At 37.3% G+C, this 23,576-nt stretch overlaps 3 protein-coding genes across 3 annotated transcripts; 2 read left to right on the forward strand and 1 right to left on the reverse strand.

Moving 5' to 3' along the window:
- Positions 1-1,740: 1,740 nt before the first annotated feature.
- On the reverse strand, positions 1,741-2,727 carry LOC105228398 (attacin-B). The gene is made up of 2 exons (XM_049453945.1): positions 2,294-2,727; positions 1,741-2,227 (listed from the first exon to the last, which is right to left on the reverse strand). Exons 1-2 carry the CDS (start codon positions 2,611-2,613, stop codon positions 1,828-1,830), a joined length of 720 nt encoding a protein of 239 aa, XP_049309902.1. The 5' UTR covers positions 2,614-2,727; the 3' UTR covers positions 1,741-1,827.
- A 2,306-nt stretch (positions 2,728-5,033) lies between these two features.
- LOC105228473 (attacin-B) lies at positions 5,034-6,025 on the forward strand. Its single transcript, XM_049453946.1, has 2 exons — positions 5,034-5,393; positions 5,460-6,025. The coding sequence occupies exons 1-2, from the start codon at positions 5,074-5,076 to the stop codon at positions 5,857-5,859; spliced, it is 720 nt and encodes a 239-aa protein (XP_049309903.1). The 5' UTR covers positions 5,034-5,073; the 3' UTR covers positions 5,860-6,025.
- A 3,837-nt stretch (positions 6,026-9,862) lies between these two features.
- LOC105228397 (major facilitator superfamily domain-containing protein 6) lies at positions 9,863-23,006 on the forward strand. The gene is made up of 6 exons (XM_011208218.4): positions 9,863-10,498; positions 15,310-15,995; positions 16,057-16,320; positions 16,382-16,657; positions 16,769-18,062; positions 18,123-23,006. Exons 2-6 carry the CDS (start codon positions 15,664-15,666, stop codon positions 18,312-18,314), a joined length of 2,358 nt encoding a protein of 785 aa, XP_011206520.2. The 5' UTR covers positions 9,863-10,498; positions 15,310-15,663; the 3' UTR covers positions 18,315-23,006.
- Positions 23,007-23,576: the final 570 nt, after the last annotated feature.

The raw sequence follows: 23,576 nt of genomic DNA on the forward strand, positions 1-23,576 counted from the left end.
GGAGTACTCGCACAACAACGGCCATGGCGCCAGCTTGACCCACAGCAACATACCGAACTTCGGCAGACAATTGGAGTTGGGTGCCAAGGCGAATTTGTGGTCTTCTCCCGATCGTAATACACGCTTGGACTTGACTGGCACCGGTTCGAAGTGGTTGAGTGGACCGCTGAGCGGACAGAAGAACTTCGGCGCCGGCTTGGGATTGACTCATATGTTTGGCTAAACGAAAATGAAGATGTTACGGGGTAGCAAGAGAGAGGGGGAAACACATGTGCTTGATAATTTGGTTAAACAATTATTGTATTGAAAAAAATTATTTATTATAAAATAAAATTGTATTCAAAAAGTAAACTTCGGATGTTTGTATTTCTGACAGCACCACAATTTCCTTTAGAAATGAATCATCCGTTTTAAATTAGGTGGCAAATTGGAGAACCTTCTGTTTGTAGCTCAACCTTGCTTTCTGTTCGAGAAGTGGTAGCGTTTAGGACATTGCTCGATTCGATGTTTTTAGTCAGCTAGGACAGGTTTGCTTTAAAATTTTGAGACAGGTTTTTATAGGGAAGGTTAATCACTGCCTACAAAGTGATCCCGAAGAACAGCTTAAAAAGATCCTTAATGACAAATTAAAACATTAATTTGTATCTTCATTTTGGGTCCATGTTGATGGTATACAGACTAAAAAGCTCCTACTTCTATGCTAGGGATTGTATGGTCATCACAGGGCACCTATCTTTAAGATCCCACCTTCAGAAAATAGAAAAAGTGGATTCGGCGGAATGGTGATCTGGGCCGGAGAATGTTGAGACGCTGGAATATTATCTATGCCAATGCCTAGCCTTCAGTCGAATGAAAAGAAGAATATTCCCGGGCACTCCGACTTATGAAAAATTGGGCAACTGGGCTGGAAAAGAATCTGTAATTTCACCAAATCCACAGAGTTGGTGAAAAAAGCTTAAATTGGATACCATCCCGGAGCACAAGTGTCCGGAGCTCATATGTCACCTTTTTCAACCCACCGACTCAATTTTTATCTGGTACTACTTATCACTACCATTGGCTAGAAAAGAGATCTGCAAACAGAAAAAATTGCTTATCTATAGTCACCCTTATGGTGAGTACTATATATGTATCTTGTATAATATTTGAAGATTGCATTTTGAACTATGCAGCATTCTCGATGTCTCAAGGGCGGATCCAGAGCTCTTCTCCCGTGGATCCGTGCCTGCAATAGCTTGAGTTATATGTATAACAGGTTTCTCAAGATCATAACAAGATTTCCTCTATAAGTCAGTTAACCAGTTCTAACCTATAAGAACAATAGTTTTCGCTGCAGAGCGGAAGGACAAACCAACTGCGCCAATTTTTGAGTAAGACAAGGCTGAAGCCGCCAGACATTTTCCCTACCATTGTCAAGCCTTTGCAAGATTGAGTATGAAACATTACGGCGGTCTTAACATCAGCGAACCAGAAGACATAGCAGAAATATAACCGCCTCGACAAATTTGTGATGAGCTCAAAACGATTTGTAAGAGCCTTATGATATCTTAAATAGGAGTTTTAGGCACCAAACGGACCGGTGTTCTAAGCTGTACAAGTGAGATCACTGCTCGGATCGACATCTTAATCTAACTTAACCTGGGCTGAGGTGATTTTTTTTTTAATTTTTTTAAGGTGAACAAGAAGTGGAAGGAAAATGTTGATGCCTTAAGACAGTTTTTATATAAAAACATAAAAGAAATTTTGTTGTTCCAACTTTTTATTCAATAAATATTTTTCAAATTAACAGCATTACGCTCTGCACAAAGACATCCTATGATTAAACGCTTAACCGAACATGTGTGTGAGACCCACACCGCCGAAATAGTCGCGTTGTCCACTCAGTGGGCCACTTGTCCATTTCGAACCGCTGCCAGTTAAATCGATGCGCGTATTACGATCCGGTGAAGACCACAGATTAGCTTTGCCTGCCAACTCCAATTGACTGCCGAAGTTAGGGATAGTGCTCTTGGTAAGGCTGGCGCCATGACCGTTAATGTGGGAGTATTCCAAACCAGCGCCGTTGCGATCGAACTTAAAACCATTGGCGAGCGTATTCTGTGACTTGAACGCATTGGCATCCAAACTGTGCACGCCGTTGTTGTAGAGATTCGCATTGACGCTTTGCGTGAATGTATCGCGTACACCGGGGGTGTGAGTTTTCGAAATGGCGGCGCCCAAACCGTTGCTATAATTAAAAAATTTCATATAAGAATTATATTTGTATACGCCTAGCTCTAAACTTTATACTCACTTATTGTAAGCCAACGAACCGCCAGTGGTAACTGGACCGCGATCGGTATTTCCAGCAGCAAAAGCGCCAGCGACTAAATTGTGGTTAGGATCGCCAATTGCTTTGGCAATGTCCAAGCGTGCATCGGCGCCACCGTTTGGATTACTCGCCAACGAGCCACCAACACCAACATCACGTGCCACACGCACCAAAATGGGACGTGGTGGGCGTGTCGGTGGCGGATAGTAGACCAAAGTTTGTGCACGAGCGCGTTGTGGATGTGCGTCTACGTAGGCGCTCAGAGCAATCGCAGCGACTAAGGCGAGCAAGAAGAGCTTCATTGTAATATTTTTTGTTTTTAGAGAAGTGAGAATTTGCGTAGATTAGACTGATTGATAGCTGATCACCGCTGTGATTGATTGCTGTGTGCTAACTGTTGGTTTGCTGAGCGCTGCAGCGGGCATTTATGCGATTTCGGAGGTTGCATGGCACTGATCTCATTTCGCTTATCTTTTAGATCCCGCGGCGTTTTATTGTAGAGAACATCCCCGAAATACGGAAACTGCGAGTATAAATTTATATGTAGTATTACGCCCGCAGCTGTTTTGCTTTTGTGCTATGTTGAGATGAGCTGGCTTTCTTATCAGTTGCGATTTCACGGGGCTTCCTAGGCAAAGTTGCTATACGTGCGAGATTGTCTTGCAATAGGTATGCATATTTAAATATATGCAAATAGTTATGCCAGTAAATTAGGGGATTATTTTTTTATACCTCGCAGCGCTTGGAAAAGTTGAGTTTAAAGCACGTTCACCCAAAAGCATTCTAAAGTCCCCGTTTTAATAGAATATTATGTCGAAATAAAGGTGAGCAGTGATAGCTTGGGTGAAGTAATTTTTTATACATTTTATTAATTACTTCTTTCAATGATATTAAACTATGATATTATGACTGTTAAATCACATCACATCGCGGTGCAAGCGTCACCCAAGCACTGACCAGGCACCGTGCCTGCTTTTCTTATATAGAGCCAGCTAACAGCCAGCTTCCCGCGAGATTACATTATGACTGTTAAATCACATCACATCGCGGCGTGACAGTCACCTAAGCACTGACCAGGCACCGTGCCTGCCTTTCTTTTATAGAGCCAGCTAACAGCCAGCTTCCCGCGAGATTACATTATGACTGTTAAATCACATCACATCGGGGTCGAGCGTCACCTAAGCACAGAGCAGACAAGGTGCCTGCTTTTCTTTTATAGAGCCAGCTAACAGCAAGCTTCCCGCGAGATAACATTATGACTGTTAAATCACATCACATCGCGGCATGAGTGTCACCTAAGCACTGACCAGGCAGCGTGACTGCGTTTCTTTTATAGAGCCAGTTAACAGTCAGCTTCCCGCGAGTTTACATTATGACTGTTAAATCACATCACATCGCGGTGTAAGCGTCACCTAAGCACTGACCAGGCACCGTGCCTGCATTTCTTTTATAGAGCCAGTTAACAGCCAGCTTCCCGCGAGATTTCATTATGACTGTTAAATCACATCACATCGCGGCATGAGCTTCACCTAAGCACTGACCAGGCACCGTGCCTGCAGTTCTTTTATAGAGCCAGTTAACAGCCAGCTTCCCGCGAGATTACATTACGACTGTTAAATCACATCACATCGCGGTGCAAGCGTCACCTAAGCATTGGGCAGGCACCGTGCCTGCTTTTCTTTTATAGAGCCAGTTAACAGCCAGCTTCCCGCGAGATTACATTACGACTGTTAAATCACATCACTTCACGGCGTGAGCGTCACCTAAGCACTGACCAGGCACGGCGCCTGCTTTTTTTATATAGAGCCAGCTAACAGCCAGCTTCCCGCGAGCGTCACCTAAGCTAGTGATTTCCTGCAGTCTTCTCGTTCTGTCAGCCCATCCTGCGGGCGTGTGTCGCCACCAGACAGAAGGAGGGTCCCATCGTACAAGATCGGAGGGCTAGAAGTTTATTGCAACAGATGGCGTTCTGAATGAGTCTTCATATAGATAGATAAAAGATGTCACTCTTCACACAATTCAAGAGAGAAAAATGGAAAAGAGTGGAGGTTACGAATAGCAGTTCTTCTTATTGGTAGCTATCGGCTGATTATGCTTTGCGAACTGTGTTGCCTTTTGTATACATCTTTGAAGTGGAAAATATAAAAATATGGAACTATCGACAGGACTCATAATCTTTTTTTCCACTAATCTTTAAATTTGATATATTTCAAAGTCCTTTGTAGATAAATAAATGAACTCGCATGAATATTCCAACTATTATTTTGCAAATTGTGTAGTTTACACTGTAGGTCAATCAACGAAAAATTCTTCTCAGGGGATTTTTTGCTGGCACAGCTGCTACCAAACTTAAATTTGCATGTATACATACAAATATATACTTATATGTATGCAGCTAGCTGTGAAAAATATGCATGCTTTGGAGTAAATCCCAGCAGCATTCAACTGATAAGAAAGACAATGTTTTCGTGGAAGACTTAAAACATTACAACACACATACCGATACACATACAGACGCACATATGCATGCACAAAGCGAGTCTCAATAAGTGAGAGCCAAAGTATCCCCGCTGCTGCAGAACAATGTGCTCTTTGTGCAAGAGCGAGCGTAGTTCTTCACCCAAGCTTGCGCCTTAGTATAAAAACCAGTTGGAGCGCCACAGAAGCCAACAGTCAGCTTGACACAACGCCAGCGCGCAACATACAGCCACTAACTTCACAAATTACATATATTTTAGTAACGATTCTATATTGGACTAAAAATGAAGCTATTCATCTTCGCTATTGTTGCTACGGTTGCACTCAGCGCCTACGTAGAAGCAAATCCACAACGAGCACGCCCGCAAACTTTGGTGTACTACCCGCCACCAACACGCCCACCACGTCCCATCTTGGTGCGTGTGGCACGTGAAGTTGGGGTTGGCGGCTCCTTGGCGAGTAATCCACGTGGTGGCGCCGATGCACGGTTGGACATTGCCAAGGCAATTGGCGATCCTAACCACAATTTAGTCGCTGGCGCTTTTGCTGCTGGAAATACCGATCGCGGTCCAGTTACCACTGGCGGTTCGTTGGCATACAATAAGTGAGTATAGAGTTCAGAGCTAGGCGTACACAAATATAATTTTTATATGGAATTCTTTCATTACAGCAACGGTTTTGGCGCCGCCCTTTCGAAAACTCACACTCCTGGTGTACGCGATACATTTACGCAAAGCGTCAATGCGAATCTCTTCAACAACGGCCAGCACAGTTTGGATGCCAATGCGTTTAAGTCACAGAATACACTCGCCAACGGTTTCAAGTTCGATCGAAACGGCGCCGGTTTGGAGTACTCCAATATCAATGGTCATGGTGCTAGTATCACCAAAAGCACTATCCCTAATTTCGGCAGTCAATTGGAGTTGGCCGGTAAAGCTAATCTGTGGTCTTCACCGGATCGTAATACGCGCATCGACTTAACTGGCAGCGGTTCGAAATGGACAAGTGGCCCACTGAGTGGACAGCGCGACTACTTCGGCGGTGTGGGTCTCACACACATGTTCGGTTAAGAGAGAGAGGGTGAAAGAGATGGAGGATGGGAGAAGATAAGTAGTAGATAGTAAAAAGTTCCTGATGCATTTAGAAGTATTTAGTATGTGAATTGGCATGTAAGAATTAAGTAAATTACAAAAATATATTTATTTTTCGGTGAAATAAACATAACAAAATTAAAAATGTGTTTCGTAAATCCTCAACCAACTATATTATAAGTCTGTTTGAGCAACGGATGCTTTAACAGGTTCATAATCTACAACTTTCCAAGATAGGCTCTCTCTGCTCTTATCACATCACTTCATTAAGCCCTGTTACTTTAAGGATAGACGGCTGAGCTCCTTGGCTAAAAGAAATTATTTGCTCTCTAAGCGGATTCGTGGCTGTGATAACTTTTTTTAACCTAAGTTTTTTTTCTTCTCATTGTGGGACAATCAAGGAGTAAATGCGCTGCTGTCTTTGTCGGAAGGTCACAGATCTGTAGTATAGAATGCCAAGAATACCCTTGAGGTTCAAGTTACCACTCATTAGTGGCTATTGGTTTAACTATCATGATGTACTTTGGTGGCTATCGTAACTGTAGAGGCCACAAGCTTTTGACCTCTAAGCTTTGAGTCTATTTTTAGTCCTTATTGTAAAAGGGTGATACCTATTTTAAGCTTTCTTAAGCGATAACAAATCCAATCATTTGAAGAAATCAACAATCCCAATACAATATCCGACTGATGACTGATCAAGTTTCCTTACTTTTTTTTAAAGAAAAAAGACAGAAACTTCAAAATTAATGCGTAGTGTTTATTATCATCCGAAAGTACAATTTTTGGTATTTATTTTTTGAAGATTATATCTTTGAAATGTTGGCCGTGGCTACGTCTGAGAAGGTCCATCCGTTGAGTCCAATTTTCTATGACTCGTTCGAGCATTTTGACTGGTAACTGACCTGAATCGAAGCGCCGTTGTTCGCATAGACTTTAGACTTTATATACCACTACAGGAAACGGTGTGATATCGCACGATCTTGAAATTGGCTGCTCACAGAAGTGTTTTCTCAATAAATCCATTGATTGATGCGATGTGTGGAAAGTTTTGCCCTGTTTTTGAAACCAAATGTCGGGCAGATCAGTAGCTTCAATTTCAGGTATGAAATAGTCGGTTATCATGGCGCCATAACAGCCGCCATTGATGGCTACGTTCTCACCGGCATTATTTTTTAAGAAATATGGTGTGATGATTCCACCGGCACAAAACCACACCAAACCTTTGTTTTATATTAAATGGAAGCGATTGAATCTCTTCTGATTGCTCTTCAATCATTCATTGAGCCAGAAATGGACCTCATCGCTAAACAAAATTTGTATCGAAAACGTCGGATCTTCTTAGAACTTCTCAAGAGCCCATAGAGCGAATTTTTTGTCAATCCTGGTCAAGTTCGATCACATGAAATATTCATTAAAAGAATTTTACTTCGACTAGAGTATTTTTGTCAGAAAAAAATCAGCATCCCAAACACTTGTTGAATATAGTTTTAATGCGCACACTTACATCACAAGCAATCGAAGGAATACACACTAATACAAATACACACAAATTTTCACAATCAATTTTCCCTCTCACTCAACATAAGCACAGCCCCCTCAGTCTCTGCGCTTTAATCACACGCTTAAAAGCACACATTGTCGGTTGCTGGTGAGGGCAGACGGTGAATGCGTTGAGTAGTCAGCAATTTGCAGCACATTTCCATTGTTTTTGTTTTTGTTGAGCTTTTATTGTTCGCATTTCGCTTACTTTGCTTTCTTCATTTCGTGTCTACTAGTGTTCTTTTTTCTTATTGCTACAGTTTCCGTATTCTTTGTTTCTAATAATAGATGTTTTTTTTGTTTATTCCCTGTTTATATTGTTCTCACATTCTTTGTATCATCTTTGAATTACCAAAGTGTGGTAATTTTTCGCCTGTCTGGCCGTTACTGCCGCCGCTAGACGCCAATCATTACTTTGTGGGGAGTCAAGAGACAATCTGACGACAGTCTATTGAAAGACAATGCCACTTGAGGCTTCGATTTTACGCCGCAGTAAAGATCTCTCGACTGTGATTATAATTTAAATGAAAGCTGGAGTGTTGGAAGCTTGAGTGTTTATTAAAATGTATAAGGGAAGTGTGAAAATTTCATAAATAAACGCTTAAAGAATTTTTGTAAAGCATACAACTAAGATTATTGCTAAAATTTGTATTGGAAGACTTTGAGGAAGATTTCTGTAAGAGAAACCTATTGATCCCGGTAGGTATCTTGATGTTGTCTATAATTCCGCCCAAAGAATGCGACTTTTGATTCTAAAATTGCTAGTCGGAAAATGATATGGACGCGTTTAACCGGCTACAGTATCCAGAACGAAGCTGCGAAGGGTCACTCGATTTCTCTTCTTCTCGCGACAACTCGAGCTCGTCGTGTGCAATGGGTGGTAGTTTGACTCCAACTACGCCATTCACTAAGAGGAAGTGGGTGAATGGTAGTCAGTGCATATCTTAATGTTAGTTACGTCCGAAGTCTAGTCGGCGTATTGTCTTATGTCGTCGGGGAAGTTGAGGAAGAACCTCTTGATGCTCTTAGTAGACCAACGATGTCAATATCATCGGTGTACGCCATCAGCTGTACACTGTTATAGAAGATTGTACCTTTTCTATTTAGCTTTCAAGCACGTAGTATTTACTCCAGCAGTAGATTGAAGAAGTCAGATGATAAAGGGTCTCCTTGTATGAAACCTCGGTTGTTATGGAACGGCTGACAGAGGTCCTTCTTGATCATGATGGAGCTTTTGATGATGCTCAAACGTCAGTTTAGGCAGTCGTATGAGTTTACTGGGAATGCCAAGTTCAGACATAGCGGCATAAAGGCAACTCCTTTTCTTGCTGTCGACGGTGGCTTTGAAATTGCCGATTTTTTTCACGGATATTTTCCAAGGCGCCTGGTAAAAATCTGGTCGATAGTAGAAAGCCACGGCTAGGACGCTATGTCGTCCGAATGGATGAAAACACTCCAGCTCTGAAAGTTTTCGACGCAGTACCCACCGGGGAAGCAAAGGAAGAGGAAGAGGAAAAGGAAGACCTCCATTCCGTTAGACCAGTTAGAGAAGAACCTGGCTCTTGCAAGGAAGAACGACTGGCGTGCTGTTGTAAACTCGGCTATAATCGCGTAAGCTATGTCTACGTCAATAAAGATGAAAAAGAAAGCCACGCTGATAAGAGGCAATCAGTTTTTTGACGGTGGGTTTTAGTCCTTCATACACTCCGCTCGATTGGACATTAGCTTTGATTACTGCTCTTCAAATAAATTGTATTCGTTTCATTGCCAAAACGTTCCTAATTCAATTTAATTATTGCGCATGTCTTATCATTTGATAAATCTTATGTTGAAGTCTTTTTTTAATTCTCTTTAATATACAAAATTCTTAACAAACCTAACCTCAAACTCAACTGAAGCAAGATAACAAAAAATGCTCGTTTATGTCTTTAAATTTGAACAACAGCACGTTTATGCAGAAAAGTCCACAGCTAAAGCTTTCTCGTTCCTTGTTTATTTGGTGACGGAAACTGTCAAGCAGCTCAGCTTATTTCAAACAAACTCAGCGGCATGAAATAAATGAATTCGGATTGACTTCATTAAGCTCAAATGTCCACAGCCTGACTGAGCTTCTACGCTCTATTGCTCTTATGCTCTCTCTCTCAAATGCGCACATATGCATGGCGCTCATTCACTTAACGGAAAATGAGAATTGAATTTAATGCGCTTTAGCGCGCACACATACGCCGTGAAGGACGCTGGGCAGGCATCAGCACAGGGGGTGTCAGTGGCAAATGAATTTGCTAGTACGAAGCGGAAATTGAAATGCTACTTGGGAAAACGCTGCCAGCTTTGAGCTGTGCTGTGTTGTGTTGGGTTTTCTTACGCTGAGTGAATGCCAAAGAAATTCGATTTGACAAGTCGGTTTGGTGAAATCGAGCGAGAGTCGCTGCAAGAAGTTGAGCGGAAAAGCAGTAGAGCACCAGAGCAGTACAGTGACAACCGTGGTAGCAGCAGCAGCAAAAGCACTAGAAATTATATATGACTTGTGCTGGCGCTATTATATAGTAGAGGCGCATATATTTTTGTTGTTGCACTTTGTGTGCTGTTTGGTGATACTTGGCCTAACGGTTATGTATAATACACGCCAAATTATGCAATATACTTACTGCACGTGTGAAAATCATTGATTGGAAAAAATTTTGTGAAAAAATTTATAAAAAAGTGAGCAAAAATTAAAGAGAAAAGAAATTGTGTGTAAAATTCTGGCTAGAAAAGTGTGTATAAGAGGTGTGTGGTGTGTGAAAAGTGGTGAAAATGCTTTGGCAACGATAAGCAGTGAAAAAAATCGAATTTCGCAGCGCTCGTTTGGCCTTCGGCGCGTTGAAGGCGAGTGAAAACGCGTAATACTGATAGCAAACGCAAAGAAGTGAAAAAAAAATAGCAAAGGGTTGATAAAAAATTGCAAAGAGTTGAAAATAAAATAAAAATTTTCTTAAAAGTGGCGAGTTAAATTAGTTTTGAAGAAAATTTTAAGCAAGCAAAGCATCTGCCAGACTTTTCTTCAACGTCCTCAAGCAGACAATTGTCATACAGGCAAGTGAGTATACATACAAACAGCACAACCACACACACCAACAAACAGCGCACACACATACCAACACACAGCCCAGCATGTGTGCTGCTACCTTGAATGTGAGCATTAAGTTGACAGTTGCAGGAAGGTGGCTAAGAGAGAACAATAAAAATCACTAAGTGTAAGCTTGAAAAGCTGGCAAAAACAACAAGAACGCGTGGTGATAATTTTAAGTATGCGATTTGATTGGATAAAACTGACTGTGGACACAAATAAAAAGCAAGGATGATGCAAACACAATAACAACAAGTGTATGAAAAGACGAAAATAGGAAAGCGTAGAATTTAGAATGAAATATATATGTGCATAGAGGAGTATTTTAAGCAGAAATAATTGAAACAAAATTTGAGTTTTGGTTATAAAATGGTTATATATTGGTTATCATACATTCACATTGAAACAAAATTTGAGTTTTGGTTATAAAATGGTTATATATTGGTTATCATGCATTCATATTAAAACAAAATTTGAGTTTTAGTTATAAAATGATTATATATTGGTTAATTTTTCTGTAACAAATAATTTTCGCTAACTCGCAATTCTTCGCAATCCACAGTTAGTATGTGACTGCCTAAAAGCAGTGGAGGTGGAGAGGAATATAAAAATGCACGTGTATGTGTGCTTAAGTGCAATGTCTGGCAAAGTAAGCCCCAGGGTTTATTCAATATTGGCAAGATTATATAAAAATCACAAGTATCATAGGCGCACGTAGCTGTATGACTTCAAACAAACACACACATACTATCGTAATATAGTACTACATATTTATTTATGCATTTGTGTGTGTGTATAAGGGTCTGCCAAGCTATTTCTGTGTCTCAAGTGTTCAGTAAAAATTTGCGTGCGCTTATTTTTGGCATAAATTTGTGGGTAGTTATGGAAATATTGGTGCGAAAAGCACGTGGAAAGTGAATTTGGCTGCTTGACAAATAATAATATAAATCTCAAAAGCAGTACTGCAGGGTTGCTTTTCTACAAGTATATGAATATTTATACACTGAAGCATGTTTTTTTTTTGTGTAAATAAATATGGCATGCTGATTTTTTGGCATTTGATGAGACTTTTTTTCGTTGTTAAAAGCATAATTGAGTACAAAATCAATAAATTCAAAGCAGGTATTGATTAAAATATATGAAATCGTGCTAAAATTTTGTATCTATCTTTTTTTCTACAAATAGCTGCTCATTTCAAGGCAATATACGATATCGATTCAATATAAGATGTAGTTGTCATACAAACTGAACGATCAACATCAAGTGCTTGTAAGGAAAACTTTTTTATTTAAAGTAGTATCTTCAAGAAACTTGGTCCAGATTATTATCGCAGCCATATGCACAATATCTAAAGAAATTTTTCAGATCGGACTACTATAGCGTATAGCTGCCATACAAACTGAATGATAAAAATTAAGGCCTTGTATGGAAAATTGTTTTATTTGACGAGATATCTCTACGAAATTCAGCATCGATTATTATCCAAGGTAATGCCAGATATTGTGAAGAATTTGTTTGAATCGGACTACTATAGCATATAGCTGCCAAACAAACTGTTCGATAAAAATCTAGTCCTTCTATGGAAAATTATTTTATTTGACAATATATCTCCACGAAATTCGGCATATTCTACCAAAAACTTGTTTGGATTGGGCTACCGCAGCATATAGCTGCCATACAAATTGGCTCAAAAATTTTTCCGCCCACCAAATAATACCGAAAGCATTATTTTTGTATCATACTGTTATTGACGTCAATAAAATAGGCGCTTATCACGTTTGCAAGTTTTAATAAAATCGCAATAAATTCCGTTTACTAAATGCTCTGCACGAATGGCTCACCACACATTCCATGCGCAAGTTGGAACAATAATCGCCTAAAAACTATATAAATATATAGGCTTAGGAGCGTTATTGGTCCAAGTGATTGCATAAAATGTTCAATAAGTGCACAATTGCAGCATAAAAGCGCGTTAACAAAACAATCAGCAGTGTAATAAGCCAGCAAACAGAGCATAGCATTAGCAATACATGGCGTATGAGTAATATATTGTAGGCAGCGTTGGAGATTAAATGGCAAAGTGCACATACGCCATGGCGCACAGGCGACCACATACATGCTATACATACATATGTACTTAGTGCTTTTAGCATGTAGGTGCTCACACGTAGTTATTTGCGTGCGACCTTACACATGCAAATGCATATAATTATATATACATACATATACTATATGTATATACTTATTTGTAGTTATATGTAGTAGGCTGCTCAAAGCCATTGCCAGCTTTGTATGTACATACGCTTGTATGTGGATAATGCAAAATGCGCAATGACATAGAAAAATGTTAGCAGGCGACACTGACACTCAACTGAAATATGATATTGAGCAAAGCAAAGTGCAGAGGTTAAATATATAAATTAAAACAAAGTAAATAAAAATACGCCAAGCAGAAAACGAAAAGCTAAATAAAAGAGTACACAAATGAAAATGAAAAAAATATGTCAAATAAATGTTAGTTAATTGTAGTTCAAGTGCGGCGATTAGGAAACAATTTAGCAGCAAAAAAACTGGTGTTAATGATTTTGAACTTTGTGCTATTGAATTTAAGTGAAGCGAGCGGCATGTATTGATATGTGGGAAAGTGAAAAAGTTGACTATTTGGCATTTAAACTGAAAAGTGCGAAAACTGCTGTTTGCTTTAATACAAATATATTTTTAATGTTGGCTTAACACTAAATTATATGCGAGCAGCCTTATTCTATAACAACGCTCCAATCTTCAACATGCTCTGAAGGCCACTCTTTGCCAGCGAAGTAAGTTTTTTTTTCTTATATTACGTCCTTGTCAATCATTGTGCGACATGATAAGTGAAGACGCCACAAATTTCTGTCAATTTGTAGAGCTTTTCAATTTGTACTGAAAAAATGAGAAAAAAAAAACATGTTCCATGATGAATTCCATTATTTGCATTTGCAAAAATATAATAACATGCTTATGAAGACGTTAGAAAAAAAATAAATGTCTCATGTGAGATAATAAAATATCATTTGCATGCCAAAGTGTGCGTCAACACTTCAATGCTTAGTGCGAACTCGAGATAAATTTAATAGCCACGTACTTAAGCAAGCACTCTATCATTCCAAAGAGATGCTATAATTTAAAGCATACAAACAGGCGCCTATGTCGAATACGAATGCTTCTTTGCACACGTCACACAGTGACACAGATTCGTTGTTTCGCTTCAAAAGGCATAAATATAGTACGCGTTCATGGCAGCAAAAAGAAGTGGGAGAAAGAAAGCGAGAAAGTGACATTAATAAGAGTCAGCTGTCAAGTTCGAATGGTTTTTGAAAGCTGTTATTGAAATATAAGTCAGTTGAAGATAAGGTCAGTTGGAATTGTGAACTAACGGTGACTTGTATTTATAGGGAGTGATTTAATATTGTCAATATAACCGTTTGAAAACTATTTATAACTGCAAATAAATAGATATATGTAAACAGTTTTTTCTGGTTATAGTGATATTTATTGAATTTATGAGACATCAATTAATTTAGTCTCTGGCATTGGAGTATGATCAGCTAAAAATATATTGTATATTTATAAGTGAACAGTTACTTTTGGCTTCTGAAGGTTTATTGAACTAGTGGAACGTCGACATGTTCATTCTCTTACAGCTAGGAACGATAGATGAAATTACCGTGAGCGCTTTTTTCGGTTTTTATTATTTTGAACTTGTGGAACACTAACGAATTTGGTCTCTCGTAGTAGAGCATGATGAATGAAATTACCATGACCCCTTTCTTCACCTTTTTTCGGTGACGCACTGTTTCTGGTTTTCAAAAAGTTTAACTGAACTTGTGGAACAGTAGCAAATTTTGCCTCTGGCAATAGAGAACGATAAATAAAATTGCCATGACCCCATTCTTCACCTTTTTTCGGTCACGCACTGCTTCTGGTTTTCAGAATGTTTAACTGAACTTGTGGAACACTAGCAAATTTTGTATCTGGCAATAGAGAAGGATAAATAAAATTGCCATGGACCCTTTCTTCACCTTTTTTCGGTCACGCACTGCTTCTGGTTTTCAGAATGTTTAACTGAACTTGTGGAACACTAGCAAATATAGTCTCTGGCAATAGAGAACGATAAATTAAATTCCCATGAACCCTTCCTTTACCTTTTTTCGGTGACGCACTGCTTCTGGTTTTTAGAAAGCTTAACTGAACTTGTGGAACACTAGCAAATTTTGTCTCTGACAGTAGAGAACGATAAATAAAACTGTGTACGCATCCTCCAGTTTTTTTCTGTTAAGAAGTGCTACTGGTTTTCCGAAAGTTTAACTGAACTTGTGGAACACTAACAAATTTACTCTCTGGTAGTAGAGAACAATAAATGAAAATTCCATGCACCCTTTCTTCCTCTTTTTTCTGTGAAGAACCGCTTCTGGTTTTCAAAAAGTTTAACTGAACTTATGGAACACTAAGAAATTTGGTCTTTGACAGTAAGGATTGATAAATGAAATTACCGTGGACCTATTCCTAAGTTTTTTTTAAGGAAAACAACTACTTCTGGCTTTCATAAGGGTAGATTGAACTTGTGGAACACCAAGGAATATAGTCTCTGGCAATAGAGAACGATAAATAAAATTAGCGTGACCGTTTCTTCGGTGTTTTCTCTTATTATTATATACCACAAGTCCTACATTTTTATATCTTGGAGAAACATACACTATTGTTGAAGAAAATTTAAATAATATTTTTAATTCTTTTGTTTCCAGGTTATAAAATCAGATTATTGGGAGCAATGAGTTGTTGCATGGTTATTAAAAGAATACAAGAAAAAACCATAGTTCAACGCTAAAATTTAGGAAACATTGCAAAAGATCAATAAGAAACCCCAAGCGTGGATAAGAAAGATAAAAATTTTGCAAGAAAAAAGCTCCAGAGTTTAAAAAGTATATGCGAACATAAAGAAATATTTGTAGTTAATCTACATTGGTCTACGTAAGCCACACTAAAATTTACTGCACCGAAAAAGACAACACTTCTTGCAACAACTCGGCTTACCTCAAATAGAGGTGGACCAATAAGGATAACGAAAATACGCTAACACCCCTTAACTTTATATAAACATGGCTCAATACGGTGGTGGCGCACCAAACCCCTTCGGTGCCGGAGGCGGCGGTGGTGGCTATGAGCAACAGTCTGGCTATGGCGGCGGTTATGGACAACAGATGGGCGGTTACGAGCAAACAGGTGGAGGTTATGATCAAACAGGTGGCGGATATGATCAAAGCGGTGCGGGTTACGATCAAAGTGGCGGCTATGGTAATCAGGGCATGGCTGGTGGTGCGGCTTATGGTGGTGGCATGCCGAACGCCGGTGACGTGCCACAACAGCCTTATGGCATGGCGGCACGTCCACGTGTCGATGTGGAGGCTACTGGTGAAGTGGATCCAACACTGTATGTTTACTAATTTAGATTGCTATATGATATTAGAAATAAATTAAAATTTTGTTTATAGCTATCCTGAAGCCAAAGAGTCAACGCACAAAATACGCGGTCACGCTGATATTATCGAAATGCTTTTTGGGCCCACCGAACACGAACTCATACCGGTGAAGGCCTTTTATTTCTTCTTCTTTGCCGCTTTCGGTTCCCTGTTTCCGCTGATGGGTGTTTACTTCAAACAGATGGGTATGAATCCGGGGCAGTGCGGCATATTGATTGGTATGCGTCCATTTGTGGAGTTCTTGTCCGCGCCCTTCTGGGGTTCTTATGCGGATCGGTGAGTACAGTTTGTTGTGTGGCTGTGGCTTATTTCATAAGAGCTAACAATGCATTTATAGCTGCCGTCAAGGCAAAAAGTTGTTGCTGGCCTCACTCGCCTGTTGGGTGCTTTTTACTATACCTTTGAGCTTCATCAAACCGGAGGCTGTGAATTGCATCGAACGCAAGAATGAAACCGATTTCGTTTTAACTTTGACACGCACGAAACGTGATCTCTCCGCATATGACATGAGCGACATGAATAAGGACGATGTGGAGAGTTATCATTCTCAAGCGGCTCTACATGACGCGTTAACAATGCCAGCAAGCGAGGCGATGGAGGAATCGCATAGAAGGTGAGTGCATGCGGAATGAAAACTCAGTGGTTTAAGGTAACGAATTACTCTAATCACTTCTACTGTCTACTGATTCCAGAAGAACACAATTAACTCTTTATTTTCCTTTAGACGCAAACGTTCATTGATACCACGCATTGATGCCGGCATCTCACCCATACACATAAACTTTGTCAGCAACTACGATGACAAACAGCATCGTGACTATGTTAGCCCTATATTCTCCTCGATGGTCTATCGCACACCAGACATTCAAAAGGCTTTCTTCCTGCTCTTACTCGTCATACTTATTGGTGAATTCTTCAGCGCTCCCGCCATTACGCTCGCTGACTCAGCGGTCATCACATTGCTTGGCGACGATGCTGATAAGTATGGTCATCAGCGCATGTTCGGCTCACTTGGTTGGGGTATTTCCATGTTCATTGTTGGTATTGTGCTCGATCACTCGACACGTTTCTCGCATCATCCCTGCGGTGCCGGGCACATGGAGAAGAACTACAACATTTGCTTTGCCATCTTTTCGATATTGATGACTTGCGCTATTGTTTCGGCGTCGAAGATCACTTTCAAATATGACCCCATTGATATAGAACAGCCCGTTGAGAACCCAGATGCCACTGCTAACAAACAAGCGGAGGATGAGAGCATGGCTGAGCTGGCTGCACAGCTGAATTTACCCACATTGGCGATGGGTAGTGGCACGGCGGCGGTCGGCAAGGCACCACAGGCCGCTGTGGGCGCACAGTCGACAATGTTTGCACAGACGACTAAGGAAATGCCCGAATGGTTGACTGTGTTGACGCATTTTAAGGATATGAAAACTATTTCGTTTCTATTCGTCGCTTGGTTTATGGGCTTCGGCATTGGACTGATATTCACCTTCCTCTTTTGGCATCTGCAAGACTACGGCGGCACTCCAACGCTTTTCGGTGTTGCCTCTGTGATTAATCACGTATCCGAGATCTTCGCCTACTTCTACAGCTTCCGTTTCATCACACAAATCGGTCACATAAAGGTGTTATGCTTGGGCTTAATCGGCAATGTGCTGCGTTTTTTGTACATTTCATATGCGACCAATCCGTGGATGGTGTTACCGTTCGAACTGATGCAGGGCGTTACACATGCTGCCGTATGGGCCGCTTCCTGTTCGTACATAGCGCACAGCACACCCAAACATCTGAGAGCTTCAGCACAGGGCGTACTGCAAGGTATACATCATGGTTTGGGACGCGGTTGTGGCGCGATTATTGGTGGCATGTTTGTCACTTACTACGGCACTACGAAAACATTCCGTGGTTATGGCCTGGCTTGCCTCGTCGTCTTGGGTGTTTTCATTTTCGTGAATTTCTATCGTAAAGATCAGGGCTTCATCTCGGAATTGCCAGCAACGGAGGATCCGCGACAGGTAAGTTCATAGCTGCTGGCGTATAGCATAGTTTGTAGTACAACCTCGTTCATATTACAGGTAGCGGAAGAGACCTCACATCTGGCGCCACATGGTGTACCCAGCAATCCAATACCGCGTGCACTCTCCAATGCACGTCTGAATGAGATGAATCCAAATGGTGGCACAGGCAATACCTACGGCACCTACCAGACTTCGGGCGGTAATCTGGACATACCTGGCGCTAATCCACACAACCCATTCGCGCAATAAATTGGATAAATTTTGGATAAGACGAGAAAGTAGTCGAATTGGCTGAAGTGTGAGCATCGTGTAAGAATGAAAAGAGGATATTTTTAGCTGATTTTGCATTTACATAGATATTTTTTTGGGTATGAGTTTCATGAACAGTTTTGATCAGATCTATTTGTATAGTTTATACATACATACGTAAGTATATTGGTAGAATAATATTGTTAACAAATCTAATCGTATAATTAATAAGAGACCGTATTTGTAGTGGAGGGCGATTACTTGATTATTACTATCCAATTATTATACTTACTTCTAGCTTTATTTTTCAAGTAAAAAATTTCTTGTTATCAATAACAGTGTTACTAAGCTTATGAATATTTTGATTACCATTACATTATTGCTGTACATGTATTTACCAGTACCAACACCAATGTACAATCAATTAATGTAATCATTATCCTTACTATTTTCATAATTTTTCATTCTGTTATTACACTTTTTGAAATGGTATACAATCACAATCTTAAATACCAGCATTAATACCATTACAGTTATTTAAATAATGATTATTCTTAATATTATTATACAATATATCTTACAAATACTGCATTACACACATTTCTACATATTGTTTTTCATTACTGCTCAGTAATGTATAAATTTGTTAACTATTTATTTTTACTCAAATAAAATATTGTTAGTCTGGTAATGATTACTATTACCATTACTACTGGATTACATCAATTTATTATAATTTTTAAAAGTTCAAGACTATTAACTGCTAAACATACAAGTATATGTATAATAATAATTGCATTACGTATAATTACATTTTAATTACTGCTCAATATTGAACGTATTTTTTAAAATTTTTTTTATTAAAACCAGTATTCTCACAAAAGCAAAGTTTTGTTAGTCTGGTAATGATTACTATTACCATTGCAACCGGTACCTCTGGATTACCCAATTTTTTTTATTAGTTTAAGAGCATTACAAATATTTACATAATTACAATTACTTTACAAATAATTACTTTTTCATTACTGCTCAGTAACATATTTTTTTGATTATTGATGTTTGTTTAAAAACTACTGTTTAATTACTACCATTACAACTGCATTGTACCATTTTATCATTATTTATTCAAAACCATTATCATTACTTGTACAATTACAATTACAATATACATAATTACTTTTTCATTACTGCTCAGTATTGTAGATATTATGTAAAATATTTGGTTTTAGTAAAACCAGCTTTCTTACACAAGTGATGTATTGCTAGTCCGGTATGATTACTATTACATTGCAACCATTACCACTGTATTATACCAATTTTGTGTTATTATTATTAGTTCCAAAACATTACCATTACATGTTACAATAACATTACATATAATTACTTTTTAATTACTGGTGAGTATTGTAGACATTTTGCAAAATGTTTCTTTTTATTAAAAACAGTATTTTTATAGAAGTAATCATTACATGTATAATTATAATTACAATTACATATAATTACAAGTAAAGTAGTACTTCTTCATTACTGCTTAGCATTCCAGACATTATGAAAATTATTTATTTTTATTAAAACCAGTATTCTTACAAAAGTAATGATTACTAGATTAGCAATGGTAAAGTAATCATTATCATTGCTAGTCTTGTAATTGTTACCACCAATTTCTAAATATTTTATAAATTTTCGCTCTCTACTATTTCTTAAGTGTTACATATAAAAACTAACTGTCCTTTCGTTACACCGTTAGTTAATTAAGTGAGCGGAAACGCAACACAAAAATAGCTGTATTATATTTACTAGTAAATTTTACATTTCATTACAAAAAAGTTAGCAAAATACAATTCTAGATGTGTTTATTCTAATTACAACTTTATTGAACTGTTCAGAAATATATTAATATGAAAAACTATAAACTTTAGATATGAAATGAGTTAAACGAAAATACTACATAATCGAAGAGTAAGATATTAAAAAAAAAATAAAATAAATAAACGACAAAAGCATAAATAAAAAATACTAAAAAATATTAAACACCAAATTGAATAATTAAACAAAGAGAACGCAAACATGGTAATGAAAAACAATCAACTTGAATGTGCAGCAATACAATAGCAACAAAAAACAGCTCAGTGTAGAATTTGTAACGAATAGAAAGTAGAAAAGCAACACGAAAATATACAAAATACAAAAAAGCATGCAATTGTAAAGGGAAATGAAAAGTGAATACGAAAAAATATTACAGTAAACATATCTTGGAGGGCGGCCTGCATTAGCAAAAAAGTAATTTATATTTTTTGTTGTAATGCTAAGTAATTGGCGACATAGGAATTTTATAAAACTCACAAAAAATAATTATTGAAATTATTTACCGCATTTTATTGCATGTTTAAGCAATTTTTTTCATTTTCAGTGCAACTCTGTGAGAGATTTTATAAAAATATGTTCTTTTTGCACACACCTAAAGCTACAAAGAAATGTTAAAATATATATTTTTAAATACACAGCAGTAGCGTAGACGTCGTTAATATATAATACTATATACATATTTGCACATAAGTACATGCTGGCATATACATACATATAATAAATAATTAAAAAATCTGACGATTATATAAAATTAATACAAGTAAGTACATTAGCGAGAGCGCAACAAAAAGCAACTGAAAAGTGCTGAAGAAATGAATGAATGAGGTAATGACAGTTATGGACAACGGTAAATTGTTGAGTTGACACTGGCACTCAAAAAAAATGACATTAAGTGTCTGATTAAGTACCAATAAATACCCAAATCACCTATGAATTACATGAGTAATTAATGTAAATTATTTATAATTTTTCTATTAATATTAAATCTGTGGCAACATCGTGTGCTGAAGCAAATATTTTGTTGCAATAAAACTCAGGAATTGATAAAAATTTTAAATATTGTAAATTAGATTAATTTTAGAAAGTTTGATTATAACAATTATCTAATAACCAAAAGCTTTATTGATAATTTATTTCTCGATTAATATAAATTTTAGTAAGTAATTATAATTTAATTAGCAAAACAGGCTAAAAATGACTTTAGAAAAAGTTGTATACAAACATTTATGATTTAACAGTGAAAGCTCCACTTGGAATTTTAGTTTAAAGTGAAAGCTTGACCAAGACCTGCTAAGTTGAGTGAAGCATATTGATGAAGAATGTACATAAGAAATGTAAAATAAGAAAAACTTCATGAAAAGTTATGTGTAAGTTGCCCTTTTGATTTAACAATGAAAGCTTCACTTGAAATTTTAATTTTAAGTGAAAGCTTTTCATAGACTTTTTAGGCAGAGTAGATATATTGTATACAGAAACACTGAGTACCAAATTACAAGTGAAAGCTCGGTGAAAGTAATTAAAGATGAACGAAGATCTATGTTATATCTTCGCTCATCTTTGCTAATAATAAAAATTTAAAGTGAAAGCTTTGATATTTATGTTTCTAATTTGCGTATACCGAAAGCATATTGTATGACGAAATGCTAAATAAGAAAAGCTTTATGAAAAGTTATGAGAAAGTTGGTCTTTTGATTTAACAGTGAAAGCTCCACTTTGAATTCCATTCTTAGGCGAAAGCTTTTCAAAGCCTTTTTATGCTGAATAAATATATTGGATCAGGAATGCTAACACCAAATTACAAGTGAAAGCTCTGTGAAAACACTCAAAGATGAACGAAGATATAACAGTAAGGATTAGAAATGAACATTTTAAAGTGAAAACTTTAATATTTAACAGCAAATGTTAGAAGAGTTTTCAGCTGCATGGGAGCTTTCATGAAAGCTTTAGAAAGGAAGTGGTCATAGAAACTATTGTACTTCAGAAAGATGAACGAAGTTATAACATTCACGTTTCAAAATAAAATTTTCAAAGTGAAAGCTTTAAACTTTATTTTATTAATTTGTATGAAAAAATATTTGTTTATTTTTTCAACAATAAAAAAACAGCACATCTAAGAAATATAATAATAAATAATAAAAGGAAACTGCAAATGTAAGAACTATATTTTATGCAAAAATACTAAATACCAAATTCCAAGTGAAAGCTCAACAAATTAAAGCTTCAGAGAAGAAGAAAGATATTAGATTACTAAAAATAATACAAATTATCAAGTGAAAGTTTTAATCTTGGGATGGCATGGGAGCTTTCATGAAAGTTTAAGAAAAGTAGTAGTTAGTAATAGAAGGCAGCTTTCACTGCATCGTACATAGTTACACGCCAAATGAAAAGTGCTTTTAAGTTTCTATGAAGTCATGAAAGCTGCATTAAAGCTCTTAAAATGCAAAATGAAAGCTCACTGTCTTTTTGGTGAGAATGATGTATAAATAATATATATGCACGTGTACTTGTATGCACTGACATACTTCATATATTGAAATTTTGGTTGCAATGCTTTTTCACATCACAATCATATCATTTTAGCAATAAAGTAAATATATAGCTATGTTGCAAGACAAAGTGTTTAAATGTTGCAAACAAATAAATATGTGCGTAGCTAAAGAAATGTGTAGGGTATTAAGAAGAGTAAGACAAAGTAAAGTATATCAATAAAATATAGCATTGGAATAAATTATATGCAAGAAAATCAATGAGAAGCAGCAGTAATATACCTAAATGTTGTACCTTGGTAAAAATACAAGAAAAAAAAAACAAAAAAAAAAAAATAAAAATAATTAAACAAATTAAAAAACATAAAATAAAAATTAAAATTAAAGTAAAAAAGTTATAAGAAGTGAAAAATTTTATTGTTTAATATTACTAATAGTTTTGGAAAACAGCTGGTTTTGGAGGCCTTTTCTTGGAAAAAATAATTGGCTGACGGCGTAAAATTTTCAAAATTTATTTATTGCTAATTTTTAAGATAACAACAAAAAATGTAGAACACTTTTGAACGAATGATATTATTGAAATCCGCCTCATTGATCAATCAATCGCTACATAAATAAGTTATATACAAAACTACACTGAAAAAAATTAGCGAAAATACAAGAAATTGTTTAGAACAAGCATATATATATACACATATACATTTATAGCGATTAAAAAAATAAAGAAATAACTGTGCTGTAGTTGTAAATATGGCAAAAGACATGAGCGAAGGAATGAGAAAAGAATGGAGCCAAGGAACAAGCTTAATTCTCTGTTAATTTAGTTATGAGTTATGAGGTAACTTTGAGTTTTGTGCAACTTTTAGTTGTTCACTGTGAGAAAGAGGCTAATATAGTTAGCTATATCGAG

This window comes from Bactrocera dorsalis, chromosome 3, assembly GCF_023373825.1.
Source record: "Bactrocera dorsalis isolate Fly_Bdor chromosome 3, ASM2337382v1, whole genome shotgun sequence".
Lineage (NCBI taxonomy): Eukaryota > Metazoa > Arthropoda > Insecta > Diptera > Tephritidae > Bactrocera > Bactrocera dorsalis.

Excerpts from the sequence above, each read along its gene's own strand:
- LOC105228473 (XM_049453946.1), top strand. The coding sequence starts at position 5,074 with ATGAAGCTATTCATCTTCGCTATTGTTGCTACGGTTGCACTCAGCGCC. Across the intron at positions 5,394-5,459 it reads GGTTCGTTGGCATACAATAA|CAACGGTTTTGGCGCCGCCC; the intron begins GTGAGTATAGAG and ends CTTTCATTACAG.
- LOC105228398 (XM_049453945.1), bottom strand. The coding sequence starts at position 2,613 with ATGAAGCTCTTCTTGCTCGCCTTAGTCGCTGCGATTGCTCTGAGCGCC. Across the intron at positions 2,228-2,293 it reads GGTTCGTTGGCTTACAATAA|CAACGGTTTGGGCGCCGCCA; the intron begins GTGAGTATAAAG and ends TTTTAATTATAG.
- LOC105228397 (XM_011208218.4), top strand. The coding sequence starts at position 15,664 with ATGGCTCAATACGGTGGTGGCGCACCAAACCCCTTCGGTGCCGGAGGC. Across the intron at positions 16,321-16,381 it reads TGGGGTTCTTATGCGGATCG|CTGCCGTCAAGGCAAAAAGT; the intron begins GTGAGTACAGTT and ends ATGCATTTATAG. Across the intron at positions 16,658-16,768 it reads ATGGAGGAATCGCATAGAAG|ACGCAAACGTTCATTGATAC; the intron begins GTGAGTGCATGC and ends ATTTTCCTTTAG.